General features: G+C 41.7%; 1 protein-coding gene across 11 annotated transcripts in view; it reads left to right on the top strand.

The window, feature by feature from the left end:
- Window positions 1-15311, top strand: part of ACVR2B (activin A receptor type 2B) — a 66651-nt gene that overhangs the window by 38895 nt on the left and 12445 nt on the right. For 8 of the 11 annotated variants that reach the window (XM_026718504.2, XM_087916909.1, XM_087916911.1 and 5 more), the window contains exons 2-8: window positions 4210-4417; window positions 6691-6800; window positions 6893-6949; window positions 9207-9358; window positions 10124-10267; window positions 12497-12640; window positions 14100-14248. In XM_026718504.2, coding sequence (XP_026574289.1) covers window positions 4210-4417; window positions 6691-6800; window positions 6893-6949; window positions 9207-9358; window positions 10124-10267; window positions 12497-12640; window positions 14100-14248 — 964 coding nt within the window. The remainder of the gene's footprint in view (window positions 1-4209; window positions 4418-6690; window positions 6801-6892; window positions 6950-9206; window positions 9359-10123; window positions 10268-12496; window positions 12641-14099; window positions 14249-15311) is intronic. The other 3 variants (XM_087916912.1, XM_026718506.2, XM_087916914.1) reach the window with 1 other exon arrangement.

Genomic DNA, 15311 nt, shown 5'->3' with positions numbered 1-15311 from the left:
AGCAAGGGGGGGGGGCGGGGGAGGGAAGGAAGCTTGAGAATAGCTTTCCTAGGAAATGGGCTTCGATAAGAGAAGGCAGTCTTTGCCTCTGTATGTTATTAGATGATTCCTAAAAAGTTCAAATGGTTTAGATTGTGGAAACATTAAAAGAGAGAGAGAGAGAAAGAATAGTTTTTATGGCTCTGTTGTCTTTTAAAAGGAACCCATTTAAGGTCACTCACTCCCACCAATATGTATGGCTGAAAAAGAGAAAACGGTTTGTAAACAGCATTCCAAAACTCCCTTGGCCTTACGTTTTCCACTGTTTTTTTGGCAGGGATCATGGAAAGAAATTTGCTTTCCTCTCCAGTTTGTACTTGAGGAGGAAGAACACAGGACATCATGATTTACCTCCTTGAGTTTTCTGCTAAGTTTTGGAAGGAAGAGCATCTCGGTATCTTGATATTTAAATAGTGATAGAATCTTCTTTGAATTTTTAAAGACGTTGATAGAAATAGGGGCAGAGTATTCATTTCACCTGTCCACCACACACTTAATTTTCCACTGCATCTTGTGACAGGTTTATATTATCTGCCATTGTTTTATTTGAAGTGAGAGGCTAGAAATAGGGGAAAACCCCAACTACTGAAACAACTCTTTTAAGAGTTAAATTTTCATTGACCTTTACTCAAAAGCTCTAGTTGTTATGACCCTTAAGTGGGTGAAATGGTGCATCATAGAGCAACCATTTTTGATATAAAGTACCTCAAATGAGCTAACTTACAGAATATGTTCAAAATTCAGAATCCATGACTCCCAAGGGAGTGAAATTTGAGAGAGTTGTGGCTCGTAATGTGCTACTTACTACTGCTGTGTCATTGGCTTGCTACTGCAGCCACATGCTTTTCAATGTTCCATGGCAGTTTCCCAGGCAGTCACGTAATCCCTTGCTCCCTACCCTGCCCAGTATCAGCTACTTACCAGCCTGCTGGAAAGGGAAAGGAAGGGGAGGTTTCCAGTGCTCCCTTCTAGGTTCCCACTCATTGGAGATAGGAAGTTGGAAGTCACTCTTACTGCTTTTTTGCCCACTTTTGGTCATTCAGTTTCTACTATGAGTGTCTGGTTCTTCTCATTAAGGCTATAGATTCCAGAAGAAAGGCTGGACGTCTTTTGGCAATAAAGAAGAGACTGGACAGTCATTTACCTGGAATGGTGTAAGGTTTCCTGCTTGATCAGGGAGTTGGCCTAGAAGACTTCCAGGGTGTTTGCAGGAGAGTGTTGCCCTGGACAGTGTTTTTCAACTTTTGTCAGAGGCGTGGACTTCGAATCCCAGAATCCCTCAGCCTGCATACTAGCTGAGGAATTCTGGGAGTTGAAATCCATGCAGTTTTAAGTAGTTGTCAGGGTTGAAAAATACATTGTCAGAGCCATCAGGAAGTAATCAAACAAATCAGTGCTTTTCATTCAAGGCAGACAATTTATTAGTTAACGTGTTATTTCCGTAAGTTTTTCAACTCAGTGGTTTTACCAGGAATCTGTGCGACAATGTAATTCAGCCTACCCCTTCCTCCCCGAAAACAGTACGTTGCTATAAAGTGCTCCTTTATACCTTTAACTCCCGAGCTACATTTACTGACTGAGGTAGAGAGGGAGGGAGGGAGGAAGAGAGCAGGGAGGGGAATAAGGAAAATAGAATGGAAAGAGGAGGGAGAGACAAGGAAGAAGGAAGGAACAAGAGAGAGAGGATGGGTTGGTGGAAGGAAGGAAAAGGAGGGTGGGCAAGAGGAGGGAAAGGGAGGAAGGAGGGAGCAAGGAAGGAAGGCAGGGAAATTTTAGATTTTGCTGCGCATTCTGTAAAACTTGCTCCGTGGAATTGCCCCATTTTTGAAAGTTTTATCAAATCCTTCTGTTGCAAATCTATGTTTACATGCCCATCTGATCACTAAATTGAGAATCCTGTGGGAGTTCCTTTAATCTTTCTGCAGAGCAGAAGTTGCAGTGTTACGTTGAGAAACAAAGTTATTTGAAAACAATTCCTTTGATTTCTGAAGCATTTTCCAGGCATCAAAGTTACAAAGCCTTACAGAATGTAACAGTTGTGTTCGGTTTATATTTTCCTTGCTTTAAAAATTTTCCTTTTCATCCATGAAAAGAAAGGAGATTTCCTCCTCCAGAATGCTATAAACTCTCCTTATAGTCATGATTGTCTTCTACCAGATTAAGTTGGTCATAATGTATCTTTCTAAAACTGTTTTCTCTCTGGTATTTTAAACCATGCATTTTATTATCAGGTTAAAACAAGAAATGTAATAAGAGTTTTATCATCTTTGAATATTTTTAGTTTCTAATTGAATTAAGGTGACTATATAGTATGAGAGAAAGCCTGATATAAATTATTATTACGTGTAGAAGCTGAAGTTTGAAAACAGCTGTGATTAATTCTTCTTGCCATATAAATACATTTTTGATACCAAGATGAAGCTTTTTGCTACAATGATCATTTCTTGACTTTTTTTTCATTGCAGAAGATTTCTTCTCTTTACACATGCCCAAATTCTACATAATGTGGACAAATATCTGTCTGCATAATAATTCTGTTCATGTTTCACCACAGATTGCAGGAGGCAAAAAAAAAATAGTTTGATATGGTCAACATTTGCATTAAACAATTTCATTAATCTTCAAAACTAGTGACACAATTTTAAAACTGCAATTATTTCCTTGGCTGTTCCTGTACAGTTGCAAATTGTTAACAATACAATAAATCCTGCTACCAATAGGAATATACTTACTGATCAATCAGCAAAATATGAAATTGTCTTTGTTTTAAAACTGCTTAACTAGTCCAACTTAAAATAAGTAGTATAGAATATATTTCATTATTATGATTATGATATGTATTTACTAATTGCAGGAAAATAAACTTCGATCACTATTCTTTAGCCTAAAATAATCTGAACATTGCAATTTAAAGATATGTCCCTGTGTTAGATCAGGGGATGTAAAAAATGAGCACTCAATATGAGCCTTTTGTTAAATAATTAGCATTAGGAATGCCAGCAAATTGGGAGATCTGATAGAGCCAAGAAAGATCAATATTCTATTTCTTAGTCATTTGGATTGTGCTTTGGAAATCTAAGGAAATTGAGCAGAATTGCTTTGGGTGAGATGAAGAGGGCCTTAAAATATATAAAACCACAGAAAGCAAACATAGAAATGCAAACTGATTTCTTGTTTAGCTTTATATGAGTTTGCCGCCTCTCTTCATCCGAGAAACTTTAGGACATTGTGGGACATTATTGCCAGTTGAGGCTTATGTAATCTTCATTTCCCAACCAATTGGCAAAAATTGTTGTATAGATGTGGAAATGGCAACATTCTTGTTCTTGAGAAATAAGTTGCCCCCAAAATGAAAAAACAAAGGCAAGGAACACAAAGCTTCAAATGATGAGAAATTAATTTTCAGGCTTCATTCTACTCTAGGGAAAACCTCTCCCTTATCCATTTCACAGTTTTAGTTTCCACCCCTGCGGTTTTCCCTTCTAAAGAAAGTTTTGAATCGTGGTCCCTGACCACCAAAACCATGTCCCCTTCCTCTGGCATCAATCCAAGGCAACATCACCAGTCCTTTCCTTTGGTTTTCCAGACTTAATTAACCCTTAAATTTGTCAACTTTTTGATGCTCTGTGTCCTTTGCCTGTGATGAAGGCCATCACAACTTTGAAAAATTGGTTATAAGCAGCTCTGGGGAGGTCTGTTGTAACTTCAGATGTGTCGTGAAGTGAGGACTGTCTGTATGTGCAGACTCTGTGAATGGACAATCTAGTCTTTTACAGGTTTCAAACATGGTCATCCAATGGTAACCTTGATAGCGGTAGTGAGTATGTTGCTGGTTTAGCTTTATCTAGAAGGTTTTAAGTTGTCTACCTTTTGAGAGGTCCTCGGTGCTCTCTGAGCGTGGTTCTTTGCTTGCAGACATTTCATTACCAAACCAGGCAACATCTTCAATGCTAGTGGGGAGTGGAGTTTGGTCTCATTTTATATTCTATTTATATCTTTATGGGAATATAAGAAATATGGCCAGTAACCTTCCTCAGTCTGGTGTCTTTCAGATGTTCTGGATCACAAGTCTTATCATCCCTGGTCACCTATGATCAACGACCAGCCTTCATTATTTTTCTTTCCCACAATATAATCATTAGTGTTGGATTCTTTTACCTCTTTCTCCAGGATCTGGCCAGGGAGAGGCTGAGACAAGAGAATGCACTTACTACAATGCCAACTGGGAACTGGAGAAGACTAACCAGAGTGGAGTGGAACGCTGCGAAGGTGAAAAAGACAAGCGCCTGCATTGCTATGCCTCTTGGAGAAACAACTCTGGATCCATCGAACTGGTGAAGAAAGGATGTTGGCTTGACGACTTCAATTGTTATGACAGGTAAGAGCGACGAGGTAGGAATTCCTCATGAAATAGAGACATTGTCCTAAATTCTTGTTTAATAGTTTCATATCACAGGAATGGTCACAGATTGGCTGTCAGCAATGGAATCTTGGGCTCCGTGGTTCATAAGGTAAACAACTGTCAGGCACAAATAACCAGGAGCATTCTTTGAGTTCAAAACACCTCTCTGCCTTCACCCGCCTTAAGAAAGTCTTCCGCGCCAAAAGGGGCTATTTTCACAGAGCCACTTTGAGGAGTGGGAAGGCTGGCGGTCATGCTGACTTCAATTTAAGGTCTCTACATTAGGTCAACCATCGCCTGCTATTTCCCCCCACCATGTAATTGTAGAATCCAGGAAAGTTAAAAAAAAAAAATCTCCCCAGGTGTTTTCGCACAATGAAAGCCCAGTTCCTTTTCCAGCCAGCTCAAAAGAATATCCTGTACATGGCAAACCATGTGCTCTTGTTTGCTTGTTTTCTGTAGAAAAGGAGAATATTAATCATTTTGGAGCGGCAATCTGGAGAAAAACAAGTCGGGGTTGAGGGTGGAATGACTGGAACCTGTTTTTGAGCTACCGTTGCCCATTAATTGCCCATTTTTCAGGATGGCCACACAAGCACCCACCTTCCCATTTTGCTGGGTTTTTCTTTTGACGGCCTCAGCTAAACCACTCAACTGGATTCCCTTTTAAATGCACTTAGTTGGGCTTTCCCCCCCTCCCTCTTTGCTCCAGGAGTTTTATTAAATGTTTACAACCACATCAGTCATAGTAGTTGAAAGAAAAAAAAAAATTAGATTTATAACAAGCAGTGGGATGATGGTCATTGCTGAGAAAAAAACAAATATATTGTGGGTGGTCTGAGCCTGTTTTCAAGCATTGCATTTTCCACGTGGGCTGATGGCAGAAATATTTCTTAGAACTGGTCACGATTCCTACAAGCACTCCAATCACCAGGAAGTGAGTCAAGGAGCCTCTATTTGCATTAAAGGTAGTCCTTGCGATGGGTTGGTTAGGTACCACTTGATGCTGCCACGGACCTCCAAAAAACCACCTTCCAAAAAGCTAGGACCTGGTTTTGGAATTTGATCGGTCGCTAAGCACCCAAAGGGTGCTCGCAGGACCGTAGAGAGCAAGGGCTTAGCCACTTTAAGACTTGGGGACGTCAACTCCCAGAATCCTGGGAGCATCCCCTGGTCACGTCTTCAGGCGCTTGGCTGAACTGACTCGCATCTATGACAGTTGCAGTGTCCCTTGGGGGTCATGTGATCCCCTTTTGTGACCATCTGACAATGGGAAAGCCAGATTCACTGAACCACTGTGCTACTAACTTAACAACTGCAGTGATTCACTTAACAGCTGGGGCAAGAAAAGCTCTAAAATGGGGCAAATTTCACTTAACATACATCTCACTTAACAACAGAAACCTTGGGCCCAATTGTAGTCAATAAGTTGAGGACTACCTCTATGATTTGCTGGAAATATTATTTCTTCTTTCTCCTTTGTTCAAAACCCAAAGGATAGGTTATTTGTGTGTTTGTTTACATTCTCTTAGAACACAAACATATAGTAGCTATAGTTTATTTATTAATTAAATTTATATTGGCCGCCCACATCAAGGAAAGTGTCTCTGGATAATATTTGCAACCCAATAATATTATATAGCTAGTCCTTGACTTACAACCAATCATTCAGCAGCTGTTTGAAGTTAGGATGGTGCTGGTCCTCACACTTACAACTATTGTAGCATTCCTGCAGTGACAAGTTTCAGAATTCAAGCCTTTGGCAACTAGCATGATAGTTGCAATGGCCTGGAGTCATGTGATCACAATTCGTGGCTTTCCCAGCCAGATTCCAACAAGCACAAGTCAAATGGGGGAAACCAGATGTGCTTATCTGCCAGGTACTTCGCTTAACGACTGATTCACTTAACAATGGCAAAAAAGGTGGTAAAATCAGACCATTCACTTAACCATTTTGCTTAGCATTGGAGGTCCCAGTCTCAATTATAGTTGTAAGGTGAGGACAACCCGTGACTATTATAACTATAGCTTTACTTCCTCTGATTTGACCTTTTGCAAGTTTCTTTTAAGGTTTGGAGATCTCCCACCGGGAAGTTTATTCCTTTAACACCTCTTATAAAATACGTTGCATCAACAAAAGAGGAAAAATAAAAAGAATTTGCTTGCACGGTAAAGCAGGTTTGGTTGCATGGACAACACAGGAATTCACTGGCTTAGCTTCTTTTCTATGGTGTTGTTTTAATCTACAGGCAGGAATGTGTGGCCACCGAAGAGAATCCACAAGTATATTTCTGTTGTTGCGAAGGGAACTTCTGCAATGAAAAATTCACTCACTTACCTGAAGTTAATGGCCCAGAAGGTGAGAATCAAGGGTATAAATATTTGAACCCAGTACAGTAAGTCCTTTTTCATTTCGTTTTCTTTTTTTTACAAAATGTAGTTTTTTCCCAGGTCCTGCAAAAAGGAGGATGGCTTTGAAAAGATATGGAGAACGGTTGCAGAAATTGGGTATGTCTGGTTTAATGAAAAGAAGGATTAGGGATGACATGAGAGCAGCCTTCCAATGTCTGAGGGGCTGCCTCAAAGAAAAGCTATTCTTCAAAGCAGGACAAGAAGCAACGGATGGAAACGAATCAAGGAGAGAACCAACCTAGAACTAAGGAGGAATTTCCTCACAGTTAATCGGTGGAGCGACTTGCCTCCATAAACTATGGGTGCTTTATTACTAGAAGTTTTTAAGAAGAGGATGGACACCTGTTAGTCTAAAACAGTATAGGGTCTCCTGCTTGAGCAGGGGGTTGGACTAGCAGACCTCCAAGGTCCCTTCCAACTCTGTTATTCTGGTTGAAATTCAATGCAATTTTCTGAGATGAAAATAAAAGAATCCCTTTCCCTCTTACAGTAGAATAACGGGGTATATTCTGGCAGGCGGAACGTTTGTTGGGAGTGCTGGCTTTTAAAAGTCCATTGCTAAAGTTAAAAGGTTATGGGTTGAAAAGTCTACGGCCACAGAAAGAGTTTGCTCAACACTTTCATGGTCGTCCCCCTCCTACTTTTCCTCCACTTCTCCTGTATAAAATATGATTTTGATCGGTTGGGGTTTTTTTTAGGTTAGGGACGTCTTCAGTAGTAGGTCAGGTCACACCGCTTCCTACAATTCTTCTCAGGGCATTCAGGACATCAGTGATCTAGAAGACATACGAGTAATCCAGAATGCAGTGTCCCATCCAAAAAAACAACAACACGATGTTCTTCATTTACAGACCAAACCCTACTCGTCTGCTCTTTGTCCTGATGAGAAATAGCTGATTTAAAAATTGAATCAAAGTTCTTGAGATCATTTAAGTAATAGACATTGAGCTGCTGCACTCTGTTGATTCAGTAAATGAACAAACTACAGATGGTTTGACGTAAGGGGAGTTTTAAAAATGATGAAATAATACATAAATAAGAAAATTTCGTGGAAATTTGATGATGAATGCCTAGTGATGCCAAATGTGGATGAATACTTGAGTCAAATTCCTTAGCGCAAGTTTCAAGTCACATGTTTTGTGTGATAAGAGTCATGATCTATGCTTCTTCATTTCAGTTTCACTGCAGATTCTTGCAGATGTTGCTGTTCAGAATTTCTTGTTCTGAAGACATAGCAAACATGTTGAACCATCTTCAAAACAACTGCCGTTTGTTAATGATGCCCACTTAAGGGACAGTTGGTGGACATAACTGGATCATTATGGACCAATGGACTGTTCATTCCTAGCTAAGCCACCACGCTACAATTTTGCTTCACTCTATCAGCTGAATGCACTAATTATGAAAAATATTGGTCCCTAATAGACCATTTTTCAGGAGCCAAAATCAAAACATTATGGAGCCTGTTCAATGATAATATGCATGCCTCTCTAAAATGTTTTGATTAAAATAACATTTTAAAAGCCACAATATAATGCTTTAGAAATTCCTGTCATATAAACTTAATGGAAGCTAAAGCTTCAATGCTGAGACCCCAAAGTAACAGTCATTAGGTATGTGAACCTGTGTCTGATGCCATGAAGCCTGGGGTCTTCGGTGCAAACTCAATCCCCCCCATCACCTCTCTTTCAAATTGATTTTTCCTGGGAGAAAAAATGTATTATGGTAGGGCTCTTAAGCACTATCATTTTGGTGGTGGGGGGGGGGAGAATTTTGGTGGGGGGGGGCTCTCCATAGAAGGAGAGATGAAGATATTGTGGAACTTACAAATGCTTAAGAAAGCTGCAGCGGTTATTAATACGGGCAAAGTACTAACCCTCACACCAAATTGGTTGGAATGGTCACGTTAGGATACAGGTAGACCTCGACTTACAACAGTTCATTTTGCAATAGTTCAAAGTTACAACGGCACTGAAAAAAAGTGGCGTACGACCTTTTCCCCCCCACCCTTACCACCACCGCGAATGGTCACGTGATCAAAATTCAGCCGCTTGGCAACTAGTTCATATTTATGACGGTTGCAGGGATCCTGTGAACATGTGATTGGGGAAGCCAGTTTCATTTAACAACCAGGCTTCTCACTTAACAGCTTGAAGTGATTCGCTTAACAACTGTGGCAAGGAAGGTCTCAATCTGGGACAAACCATACATGTCTGACTTAGCAACAGAAATTTTGGGTTCAGTTGTTGTAAGTTGAGGACTGCCTGTAGCTTCTACCTTGCCTTGAAGGCAGGATGTTGGAGACCGACATTTGTGTCCGATCTAAACAGGGTTACTATTTTCTTTCTTTCAGTGGTTTATGAGCCGCCTCCTCCAAATGCGTCCTTGCTTCATGTTGTGGTTTATTCCTTGTTTCCCATGACTGCTCTCTCCGTTGCCATCCTGCTGGCTTTTTGGATGTACCGTCACCGCAAACCTCCATATGGGCACGTCGATATCAGCGAGGTATGTAAAATGGGGATTGGTTTCCGGTAAAGTAGTAATCTGTTCAAGGAACTCAGCGTTGTCCTTCATCCCAGTGGTGAAAAATAAATCAAATTTAAACCTGAGCGCAGTGGGCACTGGCTCAGTTGTTACAAGTGCTGAACTTGGAGAGCTGAGTGCCCAGGTTTGAAATCTTAAGTTCCACACAACAGAGTGACCTACCGTCACTTGCTCCAACTCCTGCCCATCTAGCAGTTCTGAAGCATGCAAACGCAAGTAGATAAATAGGTACCACTTTGGTAGGAAGATAGCAGCATTCCAGGCACCTTTGGCGTATATACCATGTTGGCCACATGACCATGTAAATTGTCTTTGGACAACGCTGGATCCTTCGGCCAAGAAACAAAGATGGGCACTATGCCTTAGAGTTGGACCTGACTGGACAGGGAAATTTAATTTCGTTGTACGAGGTGCAGTGACAATAAAGTAAACTAAATCAAACCTTTACCTTTTTGTGTAGACCACCACTGCGTAGACTTGTTTAAAAACTTCTCTGTTGAGAAAAGATAAGATATTCTATTCTATATTCTATAGACCACCACTGCATAGACTTGTTTAAAAACTTCTCTGTTGAGAAAAGATAAGATATTCTATAGACATCCTCTCAATTTGTGTCGGTCATTGGCACCTGCCAGCTCCATAACAACTCCTGCGAGAAATTCCTCCGTACCCTGACAATATTTCAATTTTATCTGATTCCTATCACCCCCTACCTTTCTCTCCTAGGATCCTAGTCCTCCACCTCCTTCCCCAATGATTGGACTGAAGCCACTACAGTTGTTAGAGGTCAAAGCCAGGGGTCGTTTTGGCTGTGTCTGGAAAGCACAATTGATGAATGAGTTTGTGGCAGTGAAAATCTTCCCCGTACAGGTGAGAAATGGAATTACTTCCCAATAACACCTGGAGCAAGGTAAAAATGTTCTTACAGAACTCCAGGTTAGCAATTTTATCGAGAGCTTTGTGTTTTAAGTCTTCGAGGTAAGTAAAGTCTGTAGCAGTGTTTCTCAAACTTGACCACCTGATGTCTGCATGGTTTAAATATTGCCAAGACTGAGAAAAACCTAATTAGGTAGAAAAAACACAAACTTGAATGCTTGGTGGCTTCTCTCTGCCTCATCTTATATCAAACAAATCAAGGGTTATTTTCACACTTCCCCAGGACTGAGTTACCGTTTCTGCCCCCTTAAAGGTTCATTGATCTTGTCCCTATTTTGAGCAGAGACATCTCCCTTGTTTCATAGATTGCAACCCAATCACATGATTCAAGACATAGCCAAATGGCTTGCGGGTCCGTTTTGGATTTCACGCTAAGCCATTATTTATTCTGTAAGTGTGCAGGCGGCCTCTGTTCTATGCACAAGTGAATGGCAATAAGTTCCCAGCTCCGTGAATCTGCAAGCATTTTATATATTGCTGTTTTATGTTATTTATCTTGGCAGCTTCTTCAGGCATGACAGCAGGGATAAAATATTTCAAATCACACTTCAAGGCACGTTGATTCCAAAGTCTTGGAACCATATCCTAAAGCCTTTTCACGAATTGCCAAAGGATTGTAATTTGTAATGCAAGAAGAGGAAAATAGTTAAATCTATGGCTTGTCATTGCATTTAATGTCAAAAAGATTGCCCATCCTTGCTAGAATTAAGCATAAATAATGCACTTGGCAAAGGCCTGGGACTCCATTATGTTCAGATTGAGAGGAATCATTAAAAATTTTATTCTTCTTTCCCTGGGTCATCTAAAAAAACAAATTTTACAGTACTAGGTAACAGATTTTGGGATAGCTTAAGCTTCTGTGAGACATTCATCATACAGACTTAAACAATGTCGAACATGTAAAATGGGGAAGTATCTTTGGGATAATTTATTACAGGAAGCCCTCCTTACTCTACAACAATTCATTTAGTGACTGTTCAAAGTTATAAAGTCACTGAATAAAATGACTTACGACCACAGTTTTCATAGTTACAACCTTTGCAGCATCCTCATGGTCACATGATGGCAAGTGGAATATACTTATGACAGTTGCAGCATTCCAGGGGTCATGTGATCACCTTTTGTGACCCTTTGACAGTGGGGAGGCCACTTAACCACCTGGTTTACTAACTAAACAACTGCAGCGATTCATTTAACAACTATGGCCAAGAGAGATCATAAAACGGGGCAAAACTCGCTTAACAACTGTCTTGCTTAGCAATGGAAATTCTGGGCTCCTTTGTGGTTGTAAGCTGAGGTCTATTTGCATTCGTATCGTTTCATAGACTTTCTTTTCTGGTTCCTGGTTTTTTATTTAAATCCACCATCCTCCCGTACAGATAAATCAGAAAACGGAACGCGAAGGAGGAAGCAGATAGCTGCTCCTTCATTAGGGGTATTTCAGTGGGGGAGACATGACAAGCGATCAACCGGATATAACCTCTGCTCCTGCAGGTTTGAAGGACTTCCTAGCTTAGCTACTTTTTCCAACTGACAATGGAAAGTTTGAGCCAAGGCAGTAGCTAGGAGAAACACAAAGTATAAGAGGAAACACACACACACACAAACACACACACACACAACACACACACACACAAAAGCATGTGGGAGTTACCAGGTTCCTGTGCCTTTTCCCCCAATTTTCTAAATTTAAAGTAAATCCAGGAAACGCAGAAGGTGGCCCTCCCTGCAAAGTTGATCGTGTTACCTGGCCTAGGTAGCAGTCTGAACCGGTGAACCAGTCATCCGCGGGGCAATCAGCACCTTCCTCTGCCCGCCATACTTGTTTCTGAGCAAAGTTGAACATGTTTTACAATTGCAAGGATACCGTTTTTTATTCCCCTACCCCCTCCACACACACCCCTCGCAATGTTTGCTGATTCCATTTCTATTCGCATTTGCAAATTACGAAAAGGTCAGAGTTCTGCCAAATAAGAAAGGGAGGAAGTACAAAGATGGTCAAATTATCAGGACTATATATATATATGTTTTTTTTTATTGATGGAGATAAAAAGAAGCATTCAGGGGGCTATAGCACCACAAATGTCTAGGGATGTCCTTTGTTCTCCGAACAGAGATTTCGTCTTGTTTCTTCACATTTTTAACCTTCTGCCGTCTCTCTAGGACAAACAATCTTGGCAAAGTGAGAAGGATATCTTCAACACCCCGGGAATGAAACATGAAAACCTTTTGCAGTTTATTGCAGCTGAGAAGAGGGGAACAAACTTGGAGACGGAGCTGTGGCTGATCACAGCTTTCTACGAGAAGGTAACAAGGACTCGTTAGGTTGACGCTTTGTTGATGGCAGAAAGACCAAGAACGCATCTCCTCGTGGAGAGCATTTCACAGATATATATATATATGAGCTTCTGCAAACAGGTGCCTGTTCAGAAGAGCTGCTCCCACAGATCTAAGTACAGGTGGTCTTTGACTTATGGCTTTGTCACTTAATGACCGTTTGAAGTTCCAGAATACTAACTTGAGGGGAGGGGGTATTTACAATTTGGATTAAAAAATTCTGACAGCCCCTGGCGGTCACACAACCATTGCTCAGCAACTGGGTCTCACATTAATATTGCAATCATATGACTGCATTTTATGGTGTGTTTTTTTGTGAAAAACCAGCGTTTACTTTCAGTTTTTGGCAAAAACCTCTCATCGTGAACCATTGGTTCCCTTAGTGGCTGCAGAGTGATTCACTTCACTTCCAAAAAGGTCAGTCATGGGGCTTTAAGGAGTTATGACCATGGTAGGCAGGCTCCATTATGTCCATAACATCTACGGTGACCGGGCCCACCTGTAAGTTGGCTCAGTCATTGTAGATGCATTGCTATAAACACAAGTTGAGCATTAATTTTCAATCCTGTTTATTCCATTGGAGGATATTTAAGTTTGTGTTTAATTCTCTCCTGCAGATGAATGTCACTGGCACAGAAACAATTTAGAACTTCTCTAAGGAGAAATTTCTCGACAGTTAGAACCAATAAACAGTGGAACTGCTTGCTTCCAGAAGTTGTAAATGCTCCAACACTGGGTGGGGTGTTTAAGACGAGAGTGGACATCCATTTGTCTGAAATGGTATACGGCCGTGATGGCGAATCATATGGCATGGCAGAGCCATTTGTGCCGGCACGCGAGCCCTAGGCAAACTTACCTCACTACGCATGTGTGCACCTCACAGCTGTAATACCGGAAGTGATAAAACAGGCCTATTTGGCCTGCAGAGGCTTTTTTCAAGCCCCTGGGAGGCCAAAAAAGGCCTCAAACCAGCTGAAAATCAGCTGTGAGGCGCAGTGCAGATAAGGGGGGCGGCGGCGTGGGGGGATTGTGTTCGCATTCGCAGGGGCGTGGGGGGGCACACATTGCCTTCTGGGCGCTGGCACAATTTGGCACAGGAGCCCAAAACGGGTTATAGGGCTGCTTAAACGGGGTTGGACTAGAAGACCTCCAAGGTGCCTTCCAACGCTCTGTTAATTCTGGGCACTCTTTGGTGGTCTATATTCTATGCAGAGTCATGCTTTTAATACTGGCCCTTGGGCTGACTTCCAGAGAAGCATGCTTAAGATTCCTGCTTTCAAATACTGGCTGGGCTCACAGTAAACGCCACACACACACACACATACACACACACACCACACACAAACACACACTAGCGTAAAGACTCATGGATCCGATTTGAGAGGGCGTCAAAAAGAGTCACAGGCATCACCTAGGTTTGTTCCCCCAGGGGTCCTTGACTGACTATCTGAAGGGGAACGTTGTCAACTGGAATGAGCTCTGCCACGTGGCGGAAACCATGGCGCGCGGACTCTCCTACCTTCACGAGGACATCCCTTGGTGCAAGGGGGAAGGCCACAAGCCTGCGATAGCCCACAGGTGGGTCCCATTTTTCGTCTACCTTAATGCCAAATCAAAGTTTGTCCTACGTACTTCTAGGTGTTGATGGAGCTCAAGGGGAGGTGTATGGATCACTCCCTCTCCCAATCTAAACAGTACATATTCCTCCAAGGGAATTAATGACCTTTTATGGGAACGGAAGGCTAGCCCGTTCCTTGGTTTTTCCTTTTGAAGTAGTAGGCTAAACTGCTGTGTGTTTGTGTGAGATTGAGGGGGAACCAAATGGACCGGGGAAGAGCAATCCAATGGGACATCCTGAGCCCTCTGGGAGCTTCCGTGCTAGTTGCACAGAGGATTGATTTAACCAATAAAAGGAATCTGCAGAAAAAGGTGGCGATCTAGAAATCGAAAACTATTACCCGGGTCTTTTTGACGCTGTGCTGCCCCCTAACGGCACTTAATTTCAGATACAATAAATCCACTTCCAACACGCTCCAGCTTCATCATTCATTGTGTTGGGACTACCGTTTTCCTTCGGTAAAGACATTCTTCCTATCCCCTCCTCTGGACAAAAATGAATGGGAGAGGGCAGGTGGGGAGGGGAAGAGAAAGAAGGGAAGGGGGGAGGAGAGAAGGGGAGAGAAAAACAACTCTTAAGGGCCATGAAACAGCTACTGGGACTCTCCTGAGGAATCCATAGAATATCCACCCTTGTCTTAACAGTCATTTTCATCCGCTTGTAGAAATAATGTTAGTCTTTCCAATCCCTGCAAAAGAGAAAGGTGGTTTGTGAAACACTACAAGCCCAAAATATCTGCACCTTTTCTTTTCTTTTCTTATCCGGAAAACAGACCTCTCATCGGCGACTTAGGGGAACGCACAAAGCTACGGCTTTACTGAATTCAAACAGGGGTCCGAATAATGAAAGGATTTGGTTGTTGTGAATTCTGCAGCCTAATCCCCTTTCTCTTTTAATAAATCTGGATGGGGGAAGCCTCTGTGAGAATCTTGGTTTTGGGTGTACTTGGCTGTCAGAAGTTTGACTAATCTGGCGTAAGGTCTCTGCGATAGTTTCTCTGCCAACTTTAACAGCTTTAACATG

Source organism: Pseudonaja textilis, chromosome Z (genome assembly GCF_049901715.1).
Source record: "Pseudonaja textilis isolate UNSWEBS1 chromosome Z, rPseTex1.2, whole genome shotgun sequence".
Classification (NCBI taxonomy): Eukaryota; Metazoa; Chordata; class Lepidosauria; order Squamata; family Elapidae; genus Pseudonaja; species Pseudonaja textilis.
Note: the sequence above shows the minus strand (reverse complement) of the source record. Positions and strands in the feature narration are given on the sequence as shown.